Raw genomic sequence first — 27,096 nt, 5'->3', positions numbered from 1 at the left:
AGCTGGATTTCTTTGTAAATGAGAACATTTGTGCAATTTTTCATCCCCCACACTCATACAGTTTCCTTTAGGGTCAGTCAGACGCCTGATCACGAGAGGAGACAGGAGAAAACATATGCGTTTTAGAGAAAACAAACTTTAAAAAGTCGGTCAAAAATTATGTCTCGGCTAATTATTCTGAGGCCGGTCTCCAGTTCTCTTCGACTTAACCGCTTTGATTGACAGGTCTCTCTTTATGTACATGTTTTGGGATAAGACCTGTCAATCTAAGGGAGCAGGGTGGAGAGAAGCCACCAGGGACAGGCCTCCTACTAGTCCGCTGAGACACAGTCCCCGGAAGGCTTTTGCAAATTACGGTTGTTTTTTCTTAGAAACATTGCAGCTTTTCAGAGTAAAACATATATGGCTGCAATAACAGAGCTAAGTGTCTGATTCATGCAGCTCTCAATGGTCCAAAAGGGGATGTTCTCCTACACCAAAGGAAAGTTGTTAAAACTTAGTGTTTAATCATATAGGATAAAAACAATTGTTAGAATGTGCACATATTATAAAAAAAAAACATAATTCTTACATGTTTCGGGTAGAAAAACCCTCAATCATATTTTTTCTACCAGAAAGGCATATGCTTTTTTTTAGTTTTTTTTTTTTAATATGGGCACATTCTGCCCATTCTTTTATTCTATATGATTAAAGACTAAGTTTTAACTTCCCTTTGGTGCTGGAGAACATCATCGTTCCTTTGGTGCTGGAGAACATCCCTTATCCTTTAGTGCTGGAGGACATCCACTTTCCATTGGTGATGGAGGACATCACCTTTTCTTTGATGCTGGAGGACATCTTCTTTTGGACCACTGAGAGCTATTTTACGTGGAAGCTAGACCAGAGCGCATACTCCGAGCACCACACTCAGACCACAGACTGTCTACCTTGGGAGTCTAGTGGGATACTTATCTCAAAGGGCGCAGTAAGAAGGCCATATAACGACGACGACAATCGCATCACAATCCTCGGACTGGCCGATGGCTCTCCTGTCCCGAGCGTGACAGCCTGTATTTCTATGTAGCTGTCACGCTCGGGTCAGTAGGGCCAACGGCCAGTCCTTGCACTCCGATCGTCGTCCGTGTTATACAGTTGTCTATGCCCTAACACAGGAGTGGTGAGCAGAATTGACACTTTTTTCCTTTTTTTGGATATATCTTCTGAATCATGCCCATAGGCAGCAAGAATCAGATGGCAGGTCATGGCAGTCATACAATGGATATTTCGGGCATTTGAAGCCCTGTGTAAACAGGCTCATAAGATCCCTATGCTGTACTGAATGAAATATATTTTCCTTCCCAAGACATAATTCTATTTAAAAAAACGTAAATAAAATACAAGTCCCAGCATTACACTACTGGCTATGAGGGGAATTAGAATCAGTATTTACCAGATGCTGTCTGGCAATAACAAAATCACCAAATAATTCCCAAATGTATTAATTTGCAACCAAATATATTTGCTAGAAAACAATAAATTTATATTGCAATATGCCACAACCGTGACATCCATCTCTAGCAGGAAGGTGGTAAATGAGTACAATGCTTAGGGCAGTATGTAATGGATTTTCCAACACATTCCCTGGTGATTTGATGGATTGTTCAAAAAAGTGGACATCAAAAATATATAAAGAAATTATTTGGGGCTCTCTGTCATCTGCCACTGTGTCACCATGACTTGAGAAGCCCCTGGCTAATGAAATGCTTGTTAATGTTCTTGGGTATGTTTCCGCGCAATGTAAAGTGGCTAAAATAATATCAAAAACCCTTTCATGTGTTTCAATCTCGCAATCAACTCTTGACACAACATAAAGCTAGTATTTGATGACCGGGAATCTGCTTGTTATTCACTTCAATACATATGTATAACCGAGACATAAAACAACTTAAAAGGTCACTGTTGTTGCAAAAGACATTGCAGAAATCAATAGAATAAGCAAATATAAGAAACTTTGTAACATGTCTTAATCAGAGAAATATACTTTTTTTCTCCACTTATGAGCCACTTCTCCTATCCACCTCCTGAACCAATCATTCCCACTGAAACACAGCTATAATCTATATTCCACAAGATAAGACAATCTGCCAACTTGTATTACTGCTGTCTATTGTAGACCTTCAAGAGGGAAGAAAAAGGGAGGAGCAGAGTAAGAGAGACAAAGACAGTGCTGCTGCTTTCTAGTAAGTGTCATATCTCATCCAGTGCTGAATTCACAGCTGAAAGTTACTGACCACTAAAGTCACATAAAAAAATTAGATATAAAGACTGTGATTCATTGCTGTCTTTGTGCCTTTTTTCTACAGCAAAAATGGAGTTTCAAGTTTGTACCTTATTCATTATTTCATTTGTGCCTTTTTTTAAGTTAATTTTACTTGGTTTCATCTGTTTTTGTTTGTTTGCCATTATAGACGTGGTTTCCCTTATCCAGATGTTTTAACCTAACTTATCATTTGTAACTTTTCAAAATGTCGCAAAATTTTTACCAAATTGTGCTCCAGGATCCTACTGGAGATTTTATTTTTGAAAAGCTGAAGACTGAGGGGTGACATTGTAGAGAATTATGAAAAATTTTGCTCTAAAAGGGTTTGAAAAAGGTAAAAGAAAAGACAAAAGCATTTTTCATATTGTGCAAAATTCAACCTGTGTGAGAATTTTTGTAGAATTTGGCTTAAAAAACGACATGCCAATGCGTGCCATGAGACTAAATATAAACGTCACTAAAAAAAACCAAAACCGCAAACAGGTTAAAATGTAGAATAAAAGTCATTCAATGGCCTGAAATAATGTTATTCCTCATGTACACATACTTGAAAGCATAATCTTCAGAATAACCTGAAATTACAGGAACGCTTTAGAATTGTGTATTGGAATTACTCGTCAAGAGGTCCAGGATGAACAGCTTTTAACTATGACTTGTGCTTCAGTAATATTCTCGATTTTTTTTTATCTATATTCCATATCTTCCATGATAATATATCCCATCTTCAGCGAACCAGCCGATGCCCAGATATTTTGCTTAGAAATAATTCAGCATGGGAGCCATCAATCTTAGAAGACTCATGGAACGGTCATGGTCACTACCCAAACAGACAAACTAAATATAGAAGTAGGGGCGCTGGTAGGCTAGCTCAGTAGATCTGCTGCAAGTGGGGTGTGTCACCATAGACCACTATGTAAAGAGAATCAAATGTAAAAAACCACTGCGCTAGTATACGGAGAAGGATATGATTATAAATGGAAAAGTAAACAATAGTGGATATAAATTGTTATTTTATTTTATTATAAATCACTCTTATAAAACGTTCTGAATGCGTGTTAGCATACAATCAAGGTTTAAAAGTGGAATGACTGGTAAGTCCTCCAGGGATCCAGAGCTTTTGGGACCTGTAATGGAATAGATAAGGACTAAAATTACTGACCTGTATTAAGTTGATTGGCTGTAGAGCTGCTGTGCATGTATTTACCTGGGATGGCAGGAAGATCGTTAGGAGCTGAAGAGGATAATATGTACAGAAGGGTATGGACTTCTTGTTAGATAGAATGTAGAAATGGGTGCTGTAATAGAAGAATTAACATTAGATCGCAAGCTATATCTAGTCTTGATTTGAAGTGAATCTATTAAGATGGCTTACAAGAAGAACATGATTCTATATATGGTTATAATCCCCAACTGGACGAATATATGGTTCTGTGGAGTTATAGAGGCTTGGTACTATTATGGATAGCTGGTAGAGTCTGTAATATGAATGCACAAACAATAGTTAAGGTTATATTAAAATGCACAATATATAGAGCTCATTAAAGTACTCACTAGAGAAGGGGGTTTACCTATTAAAGAACAATTTAGTTAGTGAGTCAACAAGGACCTGGTCCGGTTTTTATATACTGATCCTGTAGAGATGGGTGGGCAACCCGTTTGATGGATAGTTGTGCCTGGCAATTGAACTCTAGATCAGAGGGAGTATCAGTGGGTATTCATTGCTAGCTGGTAGCTGGTACAATTATCTGGTGGGGAAGTAATGGTATGTAGTTAATATAAGGACATGTAGATAAATAAATGAATAAATGAAGCGAGGTTTATATAAACGATATAAGGAGAAAAACCTCGTGTATACTCAAATGCAGAGAGCAGCACCCGTTGGTGATACAGTTCAATACCTTAAAAGTTGACCCGAGCGTTTGGAAATAGGCATACAAGTGTCCAGGGGTTGTAGAATAGCTCCGTGGAAGGCTCTGTGTTCTCTCCGTTGATCTCCATTGGACGGAGGAGGAGAAATGCAGGAGGAGGTGGTGTGTGTCAGAGTCCCGGCCGGAGACTCCGACACCACGATGCAGCGTGCGGCGTGCAGCGGGCGCTTTCCCGGGGAAGCGCTGAAAGGAAGCAAGGACCTTGGTGCAGGGCCTGGCGTGACGTCAGAGGTAGCGATCACGTGCTACCGGCGGCGAGGAGGACCAGAAAGCTTTCCTACGCGTTTCGGATACACAGTATCCTTCATCAGGGATAGCATCTGGTCACCTGGTCCTCTTTAAATACCTTCTAGGTGGCGAGTAATGATTGGCAGGTGTAATTAATCAAAGGCAAACAGTTCCACCCCACAGTTAAGGCCTCTTGGTTTCAAAGAGTCCAATTCATAAATCCATTTTGTCTCATTTCTTGACCAGTAGGAGATCAACGGAGAGAACACAGAGCCTTCCACGGAGCTATTCTACAACCCCTGGACACTTGTATGCCTATTTCCAAACGCTCGGGTCAACTTTTAAGGTATTGAACTGTATCACCAACGGGTGCTGCTCTCTGCATTTGAGTATACACGAGGTTTTTCTCCTTATATCGTTTATATAAACCTCGCTTCATTTATTCATTTATTTATCTACATGTCCTTATATTAACTACATACCATTACTTCCCCACCAGATAATTGTACCAGCTACCAGCTAGCAATGAATACCCACTGATACTCCCTCTGATCTAGAGTTCAATTGCCAGGCACAACCATCCATCAAACGGGTTGCCCACCCATCTCTACAGGATCAGTATATAAAAACCGGACCAGGTCCTTGTTGACTCACTAACTAAATTGTTCTTTAATAGGTAAACCCCCTTCTCTAGTGAGTACTTTAATGAGCTCTATATATTGTGCATTTTAATATAACCTTAACTATTGTTTGTGCATTCATATTACAGGCTCTACCAGCTATCCATAATAGTACCAAGCCTCTATAACTCCACAGAACCATATATTCGTCCAGTTGGGGATTATAACCATATATAGAATCATGTTCTTCTTGTAAGCCATCTTAATAGATTCACTTCAAATCAAGACTAGATATAGCTTGCGATCTAATGTTAATTCTTCTATTACAGCACCCATTTCTACATTCTATCTAACAAGAAGTCCATACCCTTCTGTACATATTATCCTCTTCAGCTCCTAACGATCTTCCTGCCATCCCAGGTAAATACATGCACAGCAGCTCTACAGCCAATCAACTTAATACAGGTCAGTAATTTTAGTCCTTATCTAATCCATTACAGGTCCCAAAAGCTCTGGATCCCTGGAGGACTTACCAGTCATTCCACTTTTAAACCCTTGATTGTATGCTAACACGCATTCAGAACGTTTTATAAGAGTGATTTATAATAAAATAAAATAACAATTTATATCCACTATTGTTTACTTTTCCATTTATAATCATATCCTTCTCAGTATACTAGCGCAGTGGTTTTTTACATTTGACCCAAACAGACAAGTCTTCTTCAAAGCGGGCAGTCAAGGTTACCTTCCAGAAAATAGTTTACAGAAGCCATGAAGATGAGACATCCACAAACAGTATCGAAAATGAACATAACCAAACTCAATTTTATGTGACTTCATGGTTGAGCTTTCACTAAATTGAGTTGGACTGTCTTCCTTATATCTTTTTACAAATGTACTCACCCAAATACTCTACGCGAGTAACAGAACGCTAAGCAAGCGTAACTTATTTGGAAGTCTTTAGCTTCGCTCTCAGGGCCCAAATCACACGCAGAATGAGAAGTTACAAGTCTGGATCACAGCCCGGTCTGAAGAAGCTGCCAAAACTGCTTTGCTACTCGCTTAATGAGATCCAACAGCTTGTGATACCACTGTTTCTCAGCTACAGCATCCCACTACACCACAGTTGCCATAAACGCATGAAACAAAGAATACACTGAGTTATTTCACTGCTAAAAAGAACATTCAGGTTTATTAGAGCGATCAGCTTAGTGTTAAATGTACAAAATGATGTTCAGATAACAACGGCGTCCATCTTCTTCGTACCGCATGTGTGCACAATAGTCGGGGCTGTGAACTCAGATTCAACTATTTTACACCATGTTCTGAATAAACTGAATGTATCACAGGTCAATGTCAGCAAACGATGTTTTATAAATGGGTACAAACATGATCATGCTCTCAATACTATACAGTCTGTTGACAAATGGACGTACCAACACACAGGGCTCAATTCTTACATTTGCTTAAATTTGGTTAAAGGGGTTGTCCAGGATAAATATATTGATGACCTACCAGCAGGATAGATAGGTCATCAATACCAGATCGGTGGGTCCGACACCTGGCACATCCACTAATCAGTGGTCATCTGCTACAGTGGCGAATGGATTTAAAGAACAGCTTCATACACTGATCTGCAGCACTAGGAGAAGCCACTAAACAGTGTATGAACCCATGCTGTGTCCACTTCATACAATGTTCACATCCAGCCAGAACAGATAACTAATCGGTGCCAGGCCACCACTGATCTTATAGGTCATAAATATGAATAGGCCACTGGGTTCCGAGACATATAAAGGATAGATAGAAAGATACATAGATAGACATATGCACATACTGTACTATACAAAAGTTTTAGGCAGGTGTCAAAAAAATGCTGCAAAGTAAAAATGCGTTCAAAATTTGAAGCGTTACTGGCTTATTTTAATCAATAGACAAAATGGAAAGAATGAACAAAAGAGAAAACTCTAAATTACATCAATATTCAAAAAAGGCACCAATTCCTCTACATACACTTGTACTTGCACAGTATTTGAAGGAGCTCGGCATGAAGGTTTTTCCAAACATCTTGGAGAACTAAACACAGATCTTCTGTACATGAAGCTTGGGCAAATCCTTCGATCTCTTCATGCTATCCCACACAGACATTGAAATCTGGGCTTTGCGGGGGCCATATCATTACTTCCAGGACTTCTTGTTTTTCTTTACACTAGAGATAGTTCGAATTGACATTGGCTGTATGTTTGGAGTCGTTCTGCTACCAAATATATTTGGAGCCAATTAGACGCCTACATGATTGCATTGCAAGATGGATAAGTATCAGCTAGCATTTTTCAGCACTGAGGACAGTTCTGGAAAACTCATCCCTTGGTTTGTGCTTTACTCACCCGCCACTCCCCCCCCCCCCCCCCCCCTGCACTCCAACATCGAGTCTCCACCACTGCTCCCAGTATCTGTTTTTGTTTGTAGCTCTAACATCACATTGAGAGAGCTAAAACCAGTAGCTGAGTGCAGCGGGTCTGCCTAAGTTAACGGCATGAGCAACTCAGACAAGCTGAGCTGTCACCGTGATCTCAGTGCTGCAGATAATAACAGACACTGGAAGCAGCAAAGGAGACTCAGTGTTAGACCCGGGAAAAATGAATAAAGCTTAGTTTATTTTTTGTTAAATCGAACTGCAGCCAGAAAAAGGGATTTTTGAAAAAGAAAACCACTTTAATCCCAACGTAATCCCTAAATCCATTTGCAGAAATACAGCCCCAATCTTGCAAGGAACCTGTACCATGCTTCACTGTTGCCTGAAGACAATGATTATGCCACTCTCCAACCCTTTGTTACTCACAAATATTTCACATTTTGACTTATCAGTCCAGAGAACCTGTTGCCATTCTTCTGCACCCCTAGTGTCTATGTTTTCATGCATAGTTACATCGCTTTTCCTTGCTTTCATATCAAAGGTATGGCTTTTTGGCCACTATTCTTCAATGAGGGCTGATCACACTTCTCCAGACAGTAGATTGGTGTAGCTTGGTCCCATTGGATACAGCCAATTCTTAGCTGATGGCACTGCTGGACATCTTCTGATGTCATTGGGAAGTAAACATGAGGTGTCCTTCAACTGTTGAGCTCATCCTGCTTTAAAATTTTTGCCTGGGAGAGACCTTGCTGATACAGTACAACTACTTTGTGTTTTGTTGCTGTGCTCAGACTTGCATTGGTATGGGACCTGTGACATGAAACGGTCTTCCACAACCTAAACTTTGTAGCAGAGTTTGGCTGTTCCCCATCCAGTTTCAAGCCTCCAACATGGCGGTTTCTGTTTCAGTTAATGGCTTTGTTTTAATCTACATACAAAAATGCTAATCATTATCACCTAATTGGTTATTCATAAACCTGAGTATAATCTTATAAAACCACACTTGGTACAAGCGTACCTAGAAGAATTTATTCTATTTTGAAGGCAAAGGGCTGTCACACCAAATATGGATTTCATTTAGATTTCTCCTTTGTTCATTCACTTTACATTTTGTTAATTGATAAAAAATAAACTGGTAAAACTTCTATCTTTAAAAGCATTCCTACTTTGCAGCATTTACCACACCTTCCTGAAACTTCAGTGTAGCACGGCGTGTATAGTGTATGAGTATATATATATATATATATATATATATATATACACACACACACACACACACACACACACATATATATATATGTATACACACACATATACACACATTATATATATATATATATATATATATATATATATATATATATATATATATATATATATATATATATATATATATATATATATATATATATATATATATACACACACACACACACACACACACACACACACACACACACACACACACATATATACAGTACAGACCAAAAGGCATCAAAACTATGAATTAACACATGTGGAATTATTATATGCTTAACAAAAAAGTGTGAAACAATTGAAAATATGTCTTTCAAGAGAATGCCAAGCGTGTGCAAAGCAGTCATCAAAGCAAAAGGTGGCTACTTTGAAGAACCTAGAATATAAGACATATTTCCAGTTGTTTCACACTTTTTTGTTAAGTATATAATTCCACATGTGTTAATTCATAGTTTTGATGCCTTCAGTGTGGATGTACAATTTTCATAGTCATGAAAATACAGAAACATCTTTAAATGAGAAGGTGTGTCCAAAGTTTGTATTGTATATATGCCTCCACGTGCATGTATGACCTTCTTAGAACGTCTGGGCATGCTTCTGATGAGGCGGTGGATGTTCTCCTGAGGGATCTTCTCCCAGACTTGGATTAAAGCATCAGTCAACTGCTGGACAGTCTGTGGTGCAACGTGGCATTTGTGGATGGAATGAGACATGATGTCCCAGATGTGCTCGATTGGATTCAGGTCTGGGGAAATGGCCGGCCAGTCCATAGCTTCAATGTCTTCATCATGCAGGAACTGCTGACACACTCCAGCCACATGAGGTCTGGCATTGTCCTGCATCAGAAGGAACCCAGGGCCAACCGCACCAGCATATCGTCTCACAAGGGGTCTGAGGATCTCATCTCGGTACCTAATGGTAATCCGGGTAGCTCTGGCTAGGAAATGGAGGGCTGTGCGGCCCTCCAAAGAAATGCCTCCCCACACCATTACTGATCCACTGGTAAACAGTCATGCTGGAGGATGTTGCAGGCAGCAGATCGCTCTCCACGGCGTCTCCAGACTCTGTCACATGTGCTCGGTGTGAACCTGCTTTTATCTGTGAAGAGCACAGGGCGCCAGTGGCGACTTTGCCAATCCTGGTGTACTGTGGCAAATGCCAAGTGTCCTGCACGGTGTTGGGCGGTAAGGACAGCACCCACTTGTGGACGTCGGGCCCTCATACCACCCTCATGAAGTCTGTTTCTGACAGTTTGAGCAGACACATGCACATTTGTGGCCTGCTGGAGCCCATTTTGCAGGGCTCTGGCAATGCTCCTCCTGTTCTTCCTTGCACAAAGGAGGAGGTAGCGGTCCTGATGCTGGGGCGACAGACACAGCTACCCTTCTTGCCACAGCTTGCATTGAGGTGCCATCCTGGATGAGCTGCACTACCTGAGCAACTTTTCTGGGTTGTAGATACTGCCTCATCCTACTGTACCTTTAGGGTGACAAAATGCAAAAGTGACCAAAACAACAGCCAAAAAGGATGAGAACAGAGAAATGGTCTGTGGTCACCACCTGCAGAACCACTCCTTTATAGGGGGTGTCTTGCTAATTGCTACCTGTTGTCTGTTCCATTTGCAGAACAGCAGGAGAAATTGATTCATAATCAGTGTTGCTTCGTAACTGGACAGGTAGATTTCACAGAAGTGTGATCGACTTGGAGTTATATTGTGTTGTTTACGTGTTCCTTTTACTTTTTTGAGCAGTGCAGATTATATATATTATATAAAAACACAGAACATGTAGAGACTTGAAACACAAATAGGCTTTTGGATTGAGGATATTGAAACATTGAAAAGTTGGGATCTGTAGCCAGCAATTTAGAAGATAAGAGTGGAACTGGGGAGTTTAGAGTGGTCTTCCTATCTTCTAATGTTATAACATACGTCACTAAAGCATATAGGTCATAATAGAATATGTTATTATAGTAGGATCTGTCAGAGGTGCCTGAATCATTTCTCTTGCACGGTGAAATCATGGGCACCTGCTGTACAAGCATAGAAGTACAGCTTTAGTAAATGAATGAATGAGTATGGATGGGCTGCAGCTCCACGAACAGCAGGTGGTCATGTATGTCCCTCTCCAGCAGCCGCTCTAATCTGAGGATCAATTGGAATCTATGCAGTAGGACTGAAGCTGATCGGGAAGTGATGGCATATCATTGCCGCACTTTAACACATTTCCTGATGAGAAAACCCATTTAAAGGAATATAACACCAGGTTTTTGCTACCTAATCTGAAAGAAGCATAATGCAGAGACAAAGATCCTGATTCCAGTGATAAGTCATTTATTGGGCTGCTAGCTGTAGTTTTGATAAAATCACTGTTTTATCAGCAGCAGGAGATTATCATTAGAGTACTAATAAACCTGCTGCCATGTAGCCCTCCATATTCCTGAGCTCTGTATAATCCCACCTCCACCACTGATTGGCAGTCTTTCTGCCTATGCACAGAGTACACAGAATGCTGCCAATCAGTGGTGTGGGCGGGGTTATACAGAGCTCAGCATTCAGCAAACTGGTAAAACAGTATACAAAAAAATACAACGCGCAGCTCAGTAAGTGACACATCTGTGGAATCAAGGTCTCTGCCCCTGTATTATGCTACTTTCAGAAGAGGTAGTAAAAACCTGATGACAGATTTAAAGGGAATTTGTCAGGTGATTTTTTAGTAGGATACTAATATCCTGAAATAGGGCTTGGGCAGTCCCTTCAGAATATGTATAATTTATTGCTGTATCTTCTACTGTCTTCTTGCTGTAAGCTCCGGACGATGCACAGTCGCATGCCGACTAGTCAAGAGTATGTAAATCAAAAGTAAATCTGCACCCCTGCCCACACCCATAATCAAGCCCATCCCTCTGCGCCGGCGTCAGGGATAGTAAACATTTTGCGCATGCGAGATGCCGCCCTAGGTCTGCGCATGTGAGGCTTCATATATTATTATAGTGTCATTTACCATCACAGACGTTGGCGCAGAGGGGTGTGTGGGTGGGATTATGGGCGGGGGTAAGGGTGCATATTTACTTTTGATTTACATACGCTTGACTAGTGGCGCGCAACTGTGAATTGTCCGGAGCTTACAGCAAGAAAACGGCAGAACGTACAGCAATAAAAGTTACATATTCTGAAAGGGCTGCACAAGCCCTATTTCAGAATACTACTACTACCCTACTAAAAAATCACCTAACAGATTCCCATTAAGTGTTTATGCATATGGCCACAATTAATTTTCTGTGCATTATTTAATTATTTTTACAATTATTAATGATTATTATTTTGCTCTAATTATTATTTTATTTATCTACTTTATTAGTTTTTATCAACTTTTATCTAGTGATAAATACTAGATTGGATCCTGCCCTGTGGAATAGTATATAGGTACTGTATACGGACCACTGCTATTTGCTGGCCTTCTAGCTGTGAGCACAAATTTTGCACCCAATTATCACGACCGTTTGCTTTGTCAACCATGTAATAGTGTAGGGCTGGCTGGTTACATAATGAAAAGTGGCCAGTTGGCACCAGGTGTAACGTATTGATTCAAGGGTCTAATGAATTTGTGCTTTAAAATTCTGCGTTATCTAATCAATATATTTCTGGCTTTGACCTCACCGTATCAATACAGTTCAAGAAATGTGTTGAAAGACCACTAAGCAGATGCTTGGCACCTCAGCATTGCAGAATAATGAAAGCATTTTTAAAGGACAATTAATGATAATCTGTCACAAAGACAGACGTCATTTGCTACAGAACTCTTTTCGTAATGACTTGTAATTGGCCCCAAAATGCACAGGAATCCTGATGTAAGCATTGCCTATGAGAATTTTGAAGATCTGTTCACATGATCAGGAATTTTCCTGACAGGATTTCATGTGCGTTTACATCTGCAGCATGTCAATTCTTTTTGCGTTTTTGGCTGCGTATTCCATCGGGAATGCACTGCCAAAAACGCAGGACAATTTTCTCAAGCAGCATTGGTGCAGGAAGTGAGGTCACCGGAGCTCATCAGCTGATGAACTCATGTGACCTCTGTCCCGGCAGCGCTATACACTGACAGGAGTGATTACACTCCTCTAGTGATTGCTGGTGTGACTGAAGTAGAAGTGAACCAGATCGCCATGGGACACTGTGGATTATGTCATCACGGTGGACAGGTGAGGGATATGGTGGTTTTTAATTATTTATTTAATTTTTTTTTTTTTTTTTTACAGGCGACAATGGCTTCAGCAGATTAAGCGTTCGGTGACTATTTTTGTTGTTTATTATTTCTGTTTTTTTTTTTTTACAGGGGACAATGGCTTCAGCAGATTGGCGTTAGGTGAGTATACAGTGTTTTTTATATTTAAATAAATTATTAAAACCGTGTGGACTTTTATTTCAAATAAAGGATTTTTTTCAAGCCGTGTGTTTATTTCAAAATCTTACTATGGGGTTAGTAATGGGGGAGTCTTACTGATGCTCTCCATTACTAACCTGGGCTTCATGTCAGCTGCCAATATAAGGCTGACCTGAACCCCATCCCTATTATGCCACTTGCCACCTTACCAGGGCAAGTGGGAAGAGCAAGGCTAAGTGCCAGAATTGGTGCATCTCATGGAAGCGCCATTTCTGGGGCCAATGGGGCTGATATTATTAGCCTCGGAGGGGGCCAGTATCCATAGCCCCTTCCCTGGCTATTAATATCAGCTCACAGTTGTCTGTTTAACCTTTACTGGTTAAATTTTATAGGGGGACCCTACGTCAATTTTTTTGATGTACCCCTATAATCTAGCCAGTAAACGCAAAGCAAACAGCTGTGAGTTGTTATTAATAGCCAGGGAACATCTTTGGCTAATGGCCCCTTGCCTGGCTAGTAATATCAGCCGCCAGCGGTTGCTTTCCCTCTGCAAGTTATGAAAATGACACGGGAGCCCACGCCATTTTTTTTCTTTAATGCTTCATTTTCTTTCATCTAAAAGAAATTCCATGTCCATTGTACTTGTTTTTGAAGCGGCGTAAACTCACCTGCAGCATGTCAATAGCAGCAGCCACAAAGCGACCGCTCATTGGCTGCAGAAGACATATAACACAAAGTCATAAAGTCATATCACTCTCTGGGAACAGCGGCGCTGATCACAGGAACGGCACCACGGCAGGAGCAGAGTATCCATTGTTTTTATTTTAATTGGATTCCTAAACTAATTAAGCTAGGGTTGTCCAACAGTGGATAACCCATTTAAAGATAAACTTTGGCTGCTTGCTGCTGCCACTAGAGGGAGCTTACTGCATATTATCTATTATTGCCTTCAGTATACAGTATAAGCAGAATGCTCCCTCTAGTGGTGGCTATAGGCATGCAGAATTTTCTCTTTTGACTCTAGGTTTATGTAGGTGATTTCAAGCACATTATCAGAGAAAATAAACTATACCAAAGGATATTAAAAAAAATGTATGTGAATTGTGTCTTTAAAAGTTGACGGAATGTAAATATTAATATTTCTATTTCTTTTGATGTGTCTGTAAACTGAAAAAAGCCACTAAAAATTATTAAAAAAACACAGCTGATCAACGTCAGCTGTACATCACAATGAAAGAACAACATGTAATTTTTCCATTTGTTGCTAGGAAGACTTGTGTGTAATTGCTAATTGCAAAATGAAAACGAGCTCTTTTTATTGACAATTTAATGCTCTCAAAGGAAGCAACAACGTGAAATGAAAAGCCAGACATTTGTGTGCAATGCAAAGGCTTGAATGAACACACTACTGGATAAATCAATCAGCCAAACCAACCACTCCGTAACCTGCATAGATATCAATGTAAAGTTTAAAAAGAAGGTACAGAACTAGAAGAGTAACAATAGCGTATTCAGTTTTCACTAAGGAAAACAAATACAAAAAGAATATCAATCCCACAGTATATATATGTTAATAAAACTTAACATTTAATACATCATTAAAATGTATTATATAACATGACACAAAAAAAGACACACAAATGTAGAGCAAGACAGACCTGCCTGTGAACAGAGGCTGGGGATTATATAGATGCTTAATCCCACCGACTCTCAATATAAACCCAATTGGGTGTAATAAGACCAAAATGTATCAAAACCATGTATAAGCCAATATAGCCAAATAGGTAAATGGAATTCCTCCCCTGGTTTTGGCTTATACTGATGTAAAATACTGATAGTGGGGCCGTAGCCTAATAGTAATGCTCTGACAGTAATCTATCTATATAATTGTCTTATCCCGTCTGTCTGTCCTTCTGTCCAGGAAATCCCGCGTCGCTGATTGGTCCGGCCGCGGCCAATCAGCGACGCAGCATTTCACAAAAAGATGGCGGCCGTTAGCGGCTGATCTGCCGCACGGAGGTGAGCGGCGATGCTGCCGGGAGATGAAGTCGGCTGCTCGCAGCATACATCCCCCGACCGGAGGCGCCGCTGACCCCCATGCGGCTACTGTCGGGAGATCAGCGGCTACGGCCGCTTATCTCCGGACGGTAAAAGTGATGCCCCTCCCCTCCTCTACTCTCTCCTGTCCCTCCCCCTGCTCGCTCAGGACCCCGGCGCCATACTTACCCCTCCCCTCTCCTCCTCTCCCCTCTTCCCCCCCCTCCGCTCGCTCAGGACCCCGGCACCCGGCGTCATACTTACCCCTCCCCGTGCCTGCGCAGCAGCTCCTGTGTCTTCCGCTGCTGCTGTGTGACGTGTCAGGTCAGAGGGCGCGGTGACGTCTTTACACCGCGCTCTCTCCTGACCGGTTACAGCGCACAGCGGGAACATGCGTGCTACGCTGGAGTCCAGGGGCCATAGGGCATTATATGGTGGGGTGGGGAAGTGTGACATCGTGGAGGGGCCATTATAGGGGAAGGGGGATGTGACATCCTCCATGGGGCACTATGGGGGGGATGTGACATCCTGCATAGGGTATTATATAGGGGGGATGTGACATCCTGCATGGGGCATTATAAGGGAGGGGGGATGTCACATCCTGCATGGGGCACTATGGGGGGGATGTGACATCCTGCATGGGGTATTATAAGGGAAGGGGGGATGTCACATCCAGCATGGGGCATTATAACGGACGGGGGATGTGACATCCTGCATGGAGCATTACATGGGGTGGGGAGTCACATCCTGCATGGGGCATATTCTAGAATACCCGATGCGTTAGAATCGGGCAACCATCTAGTACTAGTAATAGTAATGGAAGCCATGTAATACATTTCCACTGCAGATGTAAGAATGAGTGGTCGCATGGGCTTCCCTAATAATCCATCATTAAGGATTACAGAAAATAAGCCCACATTGATCGCAATAGTAATTCCATTCGGGGTTATCTATATTGTAAAATTAAATCCCTGATCATATAGAGAGTATTAATGAAAAGGAACCAGTCATGTCCAGAAACACCATTTACCTGCTGATCTAGAGATAATCTTCAGGTAAACCCTGTATAGTTTACTGGAGCTGCGGATACAGGGAGAAAAGCAAGTTTTATTCTACCTGCAGTTATTCACTTACAGTCACGGAGCAGAGAGAAGGTGCAGTCACCGCTCACTATAGTGAGCAGTGATTGTAACCACTTGCAGGTTTAATTAATTTTAGCTTTGGTTGTTTCCTTCTTCTCCTCTAGTTCATCCATTTCTCAATGTAAAGAGGGAAGCATGCATGATGTCCCGTAGATTGCCACAACCAGAAAGGAAGGCCTATAACAAAGGACAGGATCGCTCAGCTAAAATGCCATCGTTAGTGATTGAAAGTGGCATTGAAAACGTTAACAGGAGCGATCCAAGCTAGCTCCGATCGCTGCTGATAGACCAGATGCCAGCTGTGTAAGCCTCCTCCACACGCTCTGATGCCCTGCATGATGGATATATCTATTAAAGGACATTAAGGGATTGAGGTTTATTTTTTCTTCTTTTGTAACCATACCATTTTTGTTATCACTGGAGTAAGATACCACAGGTTTCAAATGCACATGGAAAGTGGTGCCTGAGATCTCCCAATCATTTCAATGCCACCTAAAACTAGCCATACACATTTGATAGCTGTCAACTGAACTTTTGGCTGACCGCTCTTTCTCTCGACTTTTCAATACAATGAAACCACTAGATCCTTATGTCCCCATAAACATTACATGGCCAACCAATCCTGCCAAGATTGGTGGATTCCACAAACTTATCTAATGTGTATGTGGACTTTAAGAGTAGAGATGAGCCAACCCCAACTTAAAAGTTCAGAGTTTGTAGTGGACAGTTAGTGTCCAGTGAAAAACGCCCAACATGGACTTCTCCCGGAAGTCCGTTGCAATATTCAGAGTTCCAGGGGAAGAGAGAGAGATCTTTTCCAGCTCAAAAGTTAGCCATGGTTTTCCATGGGGTTCTAGTTGAAGTTTGGTTCTGGTACCCGAACCGAACTTTGAAATAAAGTTCACGTTGGGTACCAGAACCTGAACTTTCAAGGATCCGCTCATCCCTATTAAAGAGTAAACCAATTCCAAAGGTGGACGTATTATTGGTGAACCTGTGCCCTTCTCCACCTCCAAAGTGGTGGAATTGTGCATTGTGATGAGCTACTGAGCTGCAAAGGGCCCTTATAATATTTTAGCACAGGGGCCTCTTCCGTCTGTGTCCGCCAGTGACCAATTCTATAAACTGCATGTAAGGTTGGAGGTGAAACACTATTTAGGATTTTGCATCAGGACCCAGGAGCTCTTTTGGTGAAGGACATTATACCATTAAGAACTTGTAATTTTTCCGTGTGCTATAACCATACAATTCTGAGATCCAATAGATAGACAGGGAGAGTGAATTTGCCACAAGAATAAATCACACAAAACTAAATGAAAAAATATTACAGAGGCTTAAAAAGCTGCACGGAAAATAATTTGCACTTTTACAGATACCTGCAGCATTTTTTGCACTGGTTCTCTAATGAATAAAATCATAAGGGGACATAATAGTCTATAGTTATTTTGAAAAGCTTTGCTATGTTTTATAACCAAGCTATTAAAAGTATGGCCCTTGTGTGACCCAGCCGCATTTCTAAGAGGCCATTTTCATCTCCCAGTCTTCCTCAGAAATAAATTGCTTCATCTAAAAAAGAAAAGCACATTGTACAACATTGGATAACCTTGCCTTGTTGTGAGAAAAAAATGTATATACTGCACAATCTGTTCTGATGGCTCTCCTTAGAAGGAGACTGCTCAATAAAGGGGTTTGGATAATCCATTTTTTTTTTTTTATTAAAAGGGTCATCCAATAACAGCTGATCACAGAATTAGTCACTGCTGGGACACACAGCGATCAGCTGTAATCTGCAAGAGAACTAGACAGTAGTGCTCATTTTCGCTATAGCTCCCCCGCAGGGAAAGTGAAGAATTACACACAATGTAGGTGTTAAGATTAATTGGTGGAGTTCTCAAATGTCAGACTGTCATCTATTAAATTAGAATCATCTAATAAGGAATTTGATATTTTGTTTTCTAAAACAGAAAGTCCCTTTAAATTCTTGCTCTCAATGGGATTAAATATTATGTGGCTTGTGATCACCTTATTATTAGTGGAGTCTCTGAGGGAGTCGAATAATAGTGCAAGTCAAAAATATAACAAAAAATGGGTGTGAAATACATGTGAGAGAGCATTTTATTGATTTGGTGGTGGGATTTCATTAAACTTGTTTTCAGCACAAAAAAAGTATGTCTAGACAGCGGGAGAGATTTAGAGTTATCTTTCTGCTCACCGGCAGAATACTGAAAAGTGCCACTTCCAGATTATTCTATAGATACTTAAGAGCTGCTATTGTGGACTACCCACAGTGTGCACAAAGTCCATAAATAAATAAAATAAAAAGAATTTAATACATACATGTCTGAATAACATCGTTATTTATTGTACCTTAATATGTCCATTACTGGACAACCCCTTATTAAATAAAAAAATAAATTGCATATTTAATTGACGGAATGGTGCTGCTCCTCTGCTTTTAGTCCTGTGTCCCCTGCCAGTTTTATAACAGATATCATAAGACCGCTGCAGCCAATCTACAACGGCTTACTGGCTGCAGCCTTCCACTCTGGTGTAATTGTAACACTGGTCATTATGAATGTTGCAGCTGATCACCATTAAGTGACATTGTTTAGGTCATGAAACCAGTGGGGGTCACAAGGCTCAGAGCGGAGGAGTGACACCGGTCAAGGAAAGGTAATTATACATATTTATACATGAATTTATGCAGCATCCTAGTGCCATTAAGGGGTTGTCAAGCAGTGTGATTTTGCTATTTATTTAATCTGAGAGCAGCCTAATGTAGGGCACAAAAGCCTGATTACAGGGATGTGTATCTTATTAGACTGTGTGCTGTAGTTTCAATACAATCAGTATTTTATCAGCAGGAGATTATCACTACAGGACAGCAGCTCATGTGCACAGCAGTCAGGCTAATCTGTCTATCCTCACCTCCACTGATTGGCAGCTTGCTGACAATTCACAGTGCACACAGGAAGCCGTCAATCAGAGGTGCGAGCGATATACACAGCCCAGAAGTCTTAGCTCTGTTACATTCACATCAGACATCTATCAAAACTACACCAAGTGGTCCAACAAGTGACATCGCTGGAATCAAGCTCTCTGCATCTACATTATGCTGCTCTCAGATTAAATAGCAAAAATCTTCTGACAAATTGCCTTTAAAGGGAAATTGCAAATTCTGAAATTATTATTTATGCAATGAAAAGTTACACAACTTTCTAATATACATTATCTATCGCACTCATTTTCACAATTTTAAAGGAAATATTTAGTCTGGTTTTTGCTATATAATCTGACAACAGCAGGGCAGAGATCCTGATTCCAGTGATGTGTCACTTAGATTACTGGAGGCAGCAGTAGTAATAGAGTCACAGTTTTCTCTGCTGCAGATCTAGCAGAGCTCAGTGGTTGAGTTGTGTATAACCCCGACCATACCACAGCTTTACAATGTATAGTGACAGAAAGCTGCTAAACAAGGAACATGGTTGGACTAGGATCTATGAGGCCAGTTGTCCTGTAGTGATAATCACCTATTGATAAAATACTGATTGTATGAAACCGCAAAACACAGCCCATTTAATGATTAATACTCAGATTACTGCATAAAGAATCAGTCAAACAAATGATTTTTTTTTGGTTATTTTTTAATCTTAAAAGGAAACCTTTCAAGAGTTTCATGCTGCCCTTGCCACAAGTAGCACGCAACAGGAACATACTTGTACGCTCTCAATGCAGAAGCATTTTAGAAGAAACATGGTTCAAAGTCAGTCCAAAACGGAAAATAGTCAAGGGGGCGAGTCCCCGCCGGCTTCTCCCCTCTCCTAATTTGTAGAGAAAGAGGATGAGAATGACAGAGAGAACAGCCCTGTTGACTCTCTTCACCGATCCTGGTGCATTTTAAACCCCTTAGGGGACTTGAAGCTGTAATCATCCAATCGCTTGTGCTATGCAGTGCCGAAGCACTGCTATATATAGTACAAATCACGATCTTCTTTGAACACCGGCCTGTGGATCATAATGACAGGCACGGGGGTCATCAGCAGACCTCTGACTGTCATGACAACCCATTGGCGCCCCGTGATCACGTCATAGGCACATCGATGGGAGCGTGGAAGGACGCGCAGCCCTGTCTAAGCATGTTATATGCCGATGTCAGAGATTTAACTGGCTAACATTTGCAGGTGAAGCACCAATCCAACCACAGCTGATAAAGGCACATGATGGCTGATCAAAAAAGCCAGGGACACGACAAATGATGTAAGTATACGTCATATGCTGTGAAGGGGTTAAACTATGTTTCCTCTGAAAAGTCATTGGCCCCGATTAATCATTGTCTTTGCAGCTCTTTTTTTTGTCAATATTTGCGTGTTTTGCACCTTTTTTTTGGAATTCATTATTCGGTTTGTGCCTTTTTTTAAGTCTATTTTATATGTGCTCGCCAGTTTTTTTTTTTGCTGGTTTTCAGCTTTGGGGACAAAGTTTAGCGATTCACATACTGTCGCCTCATTTATCAATTGTGGCTTTTTAAAAAGTCACAAAATTTGGAGCAACTCCACTCCAGTACCCCACCCCCCAGTGTATTTTTGAGTAGTTTTGCAAAATGTGCAACTTTTTGTGCTAAAGAGCTAAACAGTTCAAGAAAGAAGTAAAAGACCAATTTCGACTCTGCGCGTTTGAATTTTGAAGAATTTGGATTAAAAAATCGCAACTAATAACACAAAACAGAATAAGGAAAGTATTATAAAATGCAGTAAGCTCCTACTGGAAGTGACTTGCAAGAATCCAGAAATGGACTATGTAACTTTAAGAATTTGTTAGACTAAGGAGTAAATTTGGAGCTCTACAATGGAAAAATAAAGCACTAGTCCCTGTATAAAATATATAACCCACTAAATTGGACATATTAAAATAAAAACTAGGCGTAAAGCTGGATATTCTCTTTAATGTTTAGAGTAGTTTAAAACTTTAGTATATAAGGAATGATATACCAGTGGTATGACAATCTCATTATTTGAACTTTTGACAGCTTGTAAAATGGCAAAATTCATCAGTGTGAGATCTATCTTCTCAGTTAGTTGACATTTTTTTCAGTTCAAGCACATTACACTGAAGAATAAAATCCTTGAAAAATACATTAAACTTCAGATCTGTCACTGAGGGAAACACATCGCACTTATTTTACATTTTCAAAAAGGCTTTAATAGCCATTAAAATATTGCGATGTGACATAGAAAAGTTAAATGGGTTGTCGGGGCACAAAATATTGATAATGTATCAACATATCTGACATATAAATCCCCTTAAAAACAACTTTATTACATATGCAGAAAAAGTATACCCCACACAAAAGAGCAAACAAAACATAATAAAAAGCCCTATAAAAGGGCATAGTAAAGGGCAATAAGATAATAAAGCCCTATCTGTTACCAGGCAAAATAGGGGCACTAGCATTAACCGAAATATACCCTAAAATTGGTACTCCTGTTTTGCCTGGTAACAGATATAGCTTTATTATCTTAGTGCCCTTTTTAGGGCTTTTTATTGTGTTTTGTTGGCTCTTTTGTGCGGGGTATAGTTTTTAATACATATCTAATAAGTGTATGTGCCCACGATGCAGATTTGAAGCAGAAATTTCCTGAGCGTTTTTTCCATGCGTTTTTAAGCGTTTTTACATGCTTTTATGCATGCGTTTTTTCAAGCGGTTTTCCAAGCGATTTTGATCATTACTCAAATGCATTTGGAAAAGGGCTTGACAATATAAGTTGGTCACACAATATAAATCCATGCAGCTGGCATGGATTTATATTGTGTGACCAACTTATGAGGAGGGTTCTGCTTTCAAATGGTGCATCTAAGTAAAAAGAAACAAAAAAACCTTATACTCACCTCTCCGGCAGCCCCCGGTCTCCTCCCGGCGACGATCCTCTCTCCTCGGCGGCCCGCAGTGTACTGGCAGGACTGTGGTGACGTCATTTAAACAGCTGATGGTCACGTAACCATCACCTGACTGCTGACGTCAGAGATCTCATTTGATGACCTGTCCTAAGGATAGGTCATCAATATATTGTACCCAGACAACCCCTTCAATACAAGGGGGTGGCGTTGAGGGATAGCAATGCCGCACCACCCAATCACCAGTATAATGGAAAGCGGCTTCTGCTACACTCACAGTCAGCACCCACATCGAGGAGCTGTAGAGCACTCCAGTCCTCAAGGCCCACCAACAGATCATGTTTTCAGGATTTCCTTAGTATTGCACAGGTGATGTGATTATCATCTGGGCAATACTAAGGAAATCCTGAAAACATGACCTGCTGGTGGGCCTTGAGGACTGGAGCTGGTGAACAGTGCTGTAGAGGAATGTACAGAGTGATGTTGGCGCTAAGGAGGTCTATGCTTAGCAGCTCCTGTGCCAAGCGGTTACCACTTCCCAAGCATGATAGGAGTATGATTACCTCTAGGATCAGTGACTCCTATGCCCAGCGGAACTTGATGCATTCAGCTCATACATCGAAGCGGGAAGTGAGGAGAAGAAGACCGTGTCATCCAATTGCCCTGCACTCAGTAGTGTAGCAGAGAGCAGCTCCTGCTACAATGAACTGGGTTTTGATTCAGCAAGCCAGTGGGGCAACACGCAAAGGGACCTCCTTATTGGTTTGTCCTTAGTATTCTGTGAATTCGAAATAGCTGATGGATTTTCATTACAACTCCTCCTCCTAATTCCACTAGGTAATTGTGGTCTTGCCATCAGGAAACGTTTTTTGTAGGGACTTTCTGATATGGCTAAAAAGATGAGGGTGATTGAGAAGAGGACCTCTGATGATGATGCACCCCACTAATCCGTTCACACAGAGGATTTTAGGACTCTCCCCCTTGTCTCTCTCAGGATTCATGTGGTTCCTGGCAGACAGACCCCCAGCAATCATACATTTATCACCTATCCTGTTAACAGGTTATAAACCTATTAAGAAAACCACTTTAGGTAGAAACCAGGTGTCATTCCCTTTACTAACCACATACACAGGCTCCTGAGAGCGTGAACAAGCATTCTGTACAGTAAGTCAAGCAACATCGTCCTGCTTAATTACAAGGGAAATGAAAGTTATTGTAATGGCAGGTCTTTTTCACACCGAGGGTGACTGCAAAATGTTTAGTGCACAAGAAAAACATTGATTTCCTTAATAATGTAAAAGACACGAACTGGAAGTACAAGTAACACGTCCACACCGCTCGGCTGCTGCTTGAGACAGATCAGTAATATGATTTTATCATGATGGCAAACTAATACATTTGCTATATACCACTACTGTCTATTCAGCAATTACTGAAAAATATTCTCCATGTGCGTAACTATGTATATTTTACTTCATTTTACATATTCAGCTGTGAATTTTAATGTTTTCCAAAGAAGCAATTAAAGAGTAGACACATGAGAGCCGGTACAGTCATCCACTGATTTTGCCTAGCCCAGTTTCTATAACAGCCATTTATGTAATATTTCACAGAAAAATAGCCTTCAAAAGAAAAAGATACCTTTTTACTTGAAGGGGGGAGTTCCAAAAGGGTGTATAGAAAGGAAAGGAACCTTGGGAGGTCTGCAGGAACTACCTAGACTGGTAGAAAGACAAGTAACACAGGAGCAGCGAAAAGGAACGTGACAAGTAAGTATGATGCTTATGTGGGGGCATCATACTGTGTGTGTGTGGGGGTGGGCAGTGGTGAGCATCATACTGTGTAGGGGGGCTGTGGGGGCATCATACTGTGTAGGGGGGCTGTGGGGGCATCATACTGTGTGTGAGTAGCTGAGAGTCATCATATTTTGTGTGGTGCACTGTGGGGGCATCATACTGTACTCTGAGGGGATCATACTATGTGGGGACTTCATACTGTGTGTGGTGGGTGTGGGGGCATCATACTGTGTAGGATGACTCTGGGGACACTACAATGTGTGGGGAAATGTAGTTTGGATTATCATACTGTGTGTGGGGGACTGTGGGCGCATCATACTGTGTGTATGGGGGTGCTGTGTGCATGTCATACTGTGCTTGGGGAAAAGTACTCTTTGGGAGGAAACGTATTGTGGAGGCATCACACTATGTGAGAAGAAATGTACTGTGTGTATGGGGCTGTGGAGGCATCATACTGTGTGTGGGTGAGACTACGGGGCAACACGCTGCATGTGAGGGGGGATGTGGCGGGCATCATTCTGTCGATGGGGGAATCTTACTGTGTGTGGCTATGGGTGCATCATAATGTGCGTGTTGGGGAATGCGGTGGGCATCATTATGTGTAGGGAATCTGCTTGGACATCATACTGTGTGTTGTGGAATGTACTGTTGGAGTGCTATGCTATGTGTGGGCTATGTGTGAATGTACTGCCAAGGAGCATCATACTTTGTGTGGGGAATATTCTGTGCCGGCATTATACAGTGTTTGTGGGAATGTACTGTGGAGGTATCATACTGTATATGGGGGCATCATACTCTGTGTGCGTGTATGGAGCTAAAGGGGGTATTATACTGTTTGAGACGGGCAGTGATGAGACCATGAAAGCACTACTGTGCTGTGTGGAAACACTAATGGGTTTTACTAGGAGCAGTATTTCTGTGTGGGCACATATAAAGACCTGGGCAGGGTTACTGAAGTGGCGTAGCGTGAAGCAGAAAGTGCCATGGCATGGTCCGCAGTTTGTGTCTATCTTTCATGTGTTTCCAGGTTGGCAGGTAAGTATGGCCAGTGATCCTCGGCAACTTTAGAGTGACAGGTGATGTGGACGTGGAGAGAAAAGAAGCTGGAGAGGCTGTATACAGGATCCTCACAGAACAAGTAATCTTATCAACTTGTGACTTTGGCTAGAGGTGATGGTACTAAGCACTCCAGAGTGCTAGATTACATTATAGTATATGAATATATTACATCACATATTGTTCCTCCACAGTACACAAAACCTGTGTGGAGTCAGTATCAGTACGTGGAACATTAGTGTCTGTAACATTAATGACTGCAGGACAGTCTTAATACATAATACATACTAGGGGAACTGGGAGGAATTTTAGGAAGGGGAAACTGTATAAAATTGATTTATCCATCTGGAGACTGTAAAGGAGTCTCAAGATGGTGCTTTGTGGTGGAGTGAGCAGGCACTGAGGATGTGAGTGTGCAAGTTAGGGGACAGATACAGCTCTGCGTCTTGGGAAATGTAGTCTAGACGCACAGAGGGAAAGCTGGCAGGAATCCCATGAGGGAAACAATAAAAAAAAAACAAGGATGGCTGCCCGGGGCTGATGGGGAGCTTAAAACAAAAATAAAAAGGAACATGGTGGTGTTGGGGACTCATTACAGGTAGAGCCAAATCATTTTTTATTGTGCCTCAAATAGTTCTCTAATGTATTCACTATGGTAGAAAACTAAATTATATTAATTACTGAAGGAATAGTAAACACATACCTTGTTGCCAATAGCTTTCTTTGGTGGAAAATGGAAGGTTCTCACATGTGGATATTTGCTTTGTAATTTGTGATGTAAGCTCCGGAACTCCGCATATCTCCTATATATGTTCCATTCATCATCCTTAATCCTGACATAAACCTTGAAAAAACAAATACAAGGTTACGTATTCTATAGGTATTAGGTCACAAGAAAACAGAGAAAATATGCTAAGGAAATTAAAAGGGCTAGATAACACAAAGGTAAATTCAAAATCTTATAATAAAAATTCCTGTAATCTACACTGGTAAGAAAATACATAAATACGTTGATTTTTAAGACAGCACAAGTCAAAAAATAATAGCACTGTTTTGCAAAAACGGATGACAGGTGTATTCTATTTAGATATCATACTTTTACCTCTCCAAATAAGCTAATTAAGGTTTTTTTTTTAACTTTAATTTTGATGACCTATTCTTAGGTTAGGTCATCAATATCAGACTAGTGGAGAACTGAAGGGGCTGTTGTACAGAGCTCATCTGTATGGGGCAACATGCAGTTCCATTCTTGGCCACTACAGAATATAAGGCGCTGTGTCACTTTCGATTCATTGCTGCCCCTCAAAACAGCTGATCACTGGAGGTGCCAGGAAGTCACCGATAATAAGGACAGGTTATCAATATTAAAGTCTCAGAAAACTCCTTTAATAACTCTTTATATACTAAGAAAACCTATACAAAAATGTGCAGGGCTCAACATATTAAGTATATATTTTTATTAGACAGTATCTAAAAGACAATTTAATAAACATTCAAAGTTAGACATTAAAAATACTATAGATCGGTGGGAAATGACACCATCCACCCAATTAGGATATAGGGTAGATCAAATAGAAAAAAAATACTGGATATCATATGTACAGTCTCAGCATTGAGGATGGATACTCAAATCAATATATGAGCCCAAAATGGTTAATAGCAATCAGAAAGTTATAAACATTCAAAGAAAAAATAAATAAGCATTGGTGTCACATAATAGTAAAAATGCACACTGGCGTTAAAAAGACCTCACCAACCAAAGAAAACGCAACTGACTCGCGTTTCGCATCAAGCTTCATCAGGTCACTTATCATAAGGACAAGTTATCAATATTAAAGTTCCAGGAAACCCCTTTAATAACTACTGAGCCCAAACAGAATTAATGTCAGAAGTTCATCTGTTGTGCAACTGATGGAAATGGAAGTCTGGAGTTGATCTTTTTCATTATTATTTTTTTTTAGAATGAAAAAAAAACCCACAATCAAGCAAAACTTTTTTTCTTGTTCTAAAACAGACACATAACCAAACCCAGAAGACCCTCAT

The 27,096-nt window shown here is 40.8% G+C and overlaps 1 protein-coding gene across 2 annotated transcripts in view; it reads right to left on the bottom strand.

Moving 5' to 3' along the window:
- SNX29 (sorting nexin 29) overlaps positions 1–27,096 on the bottom strand; it is a 564,851-nt gene that overhangs the window by 137,671 nt on the left and 400,084 nt on the right. For both annotated transcript variants that reach the window (XM_073647695.1, XM_073647696.1), the window contains exon 19: positions 25,757–25,897. In XM_073647695.1, the coding sequence (XP_073503796.1) occupies positions 25,757–25,897 (141 nt within the window). The remainder of the gene's footprint in view (positions 1–25,756; positions 25,898–27,096) is intronic.

This window comes from Phyllobates terribilis, unplaced genomic scaffold (genome assembly GCF_046119375.1).
Source record: "Phyllobates terribilis strain yellow unplaced genomic scaffold, ASM4611937v1 Scaffold_9__5_contigs__length_417890890, whole genome shotgun sequence".
In the NCBI taxonomy this organism is placed as follows: Eukaryota; Metazoa; Chordata; class Amphibia; order Anura; family Dendrobatidae; genus Phyllobates; species Phyllobates terribilis.
Note: the sequence above shows the minus strand (reverse complement) of the source record. Positions and strands in the feature narration are given on the sequence as shown.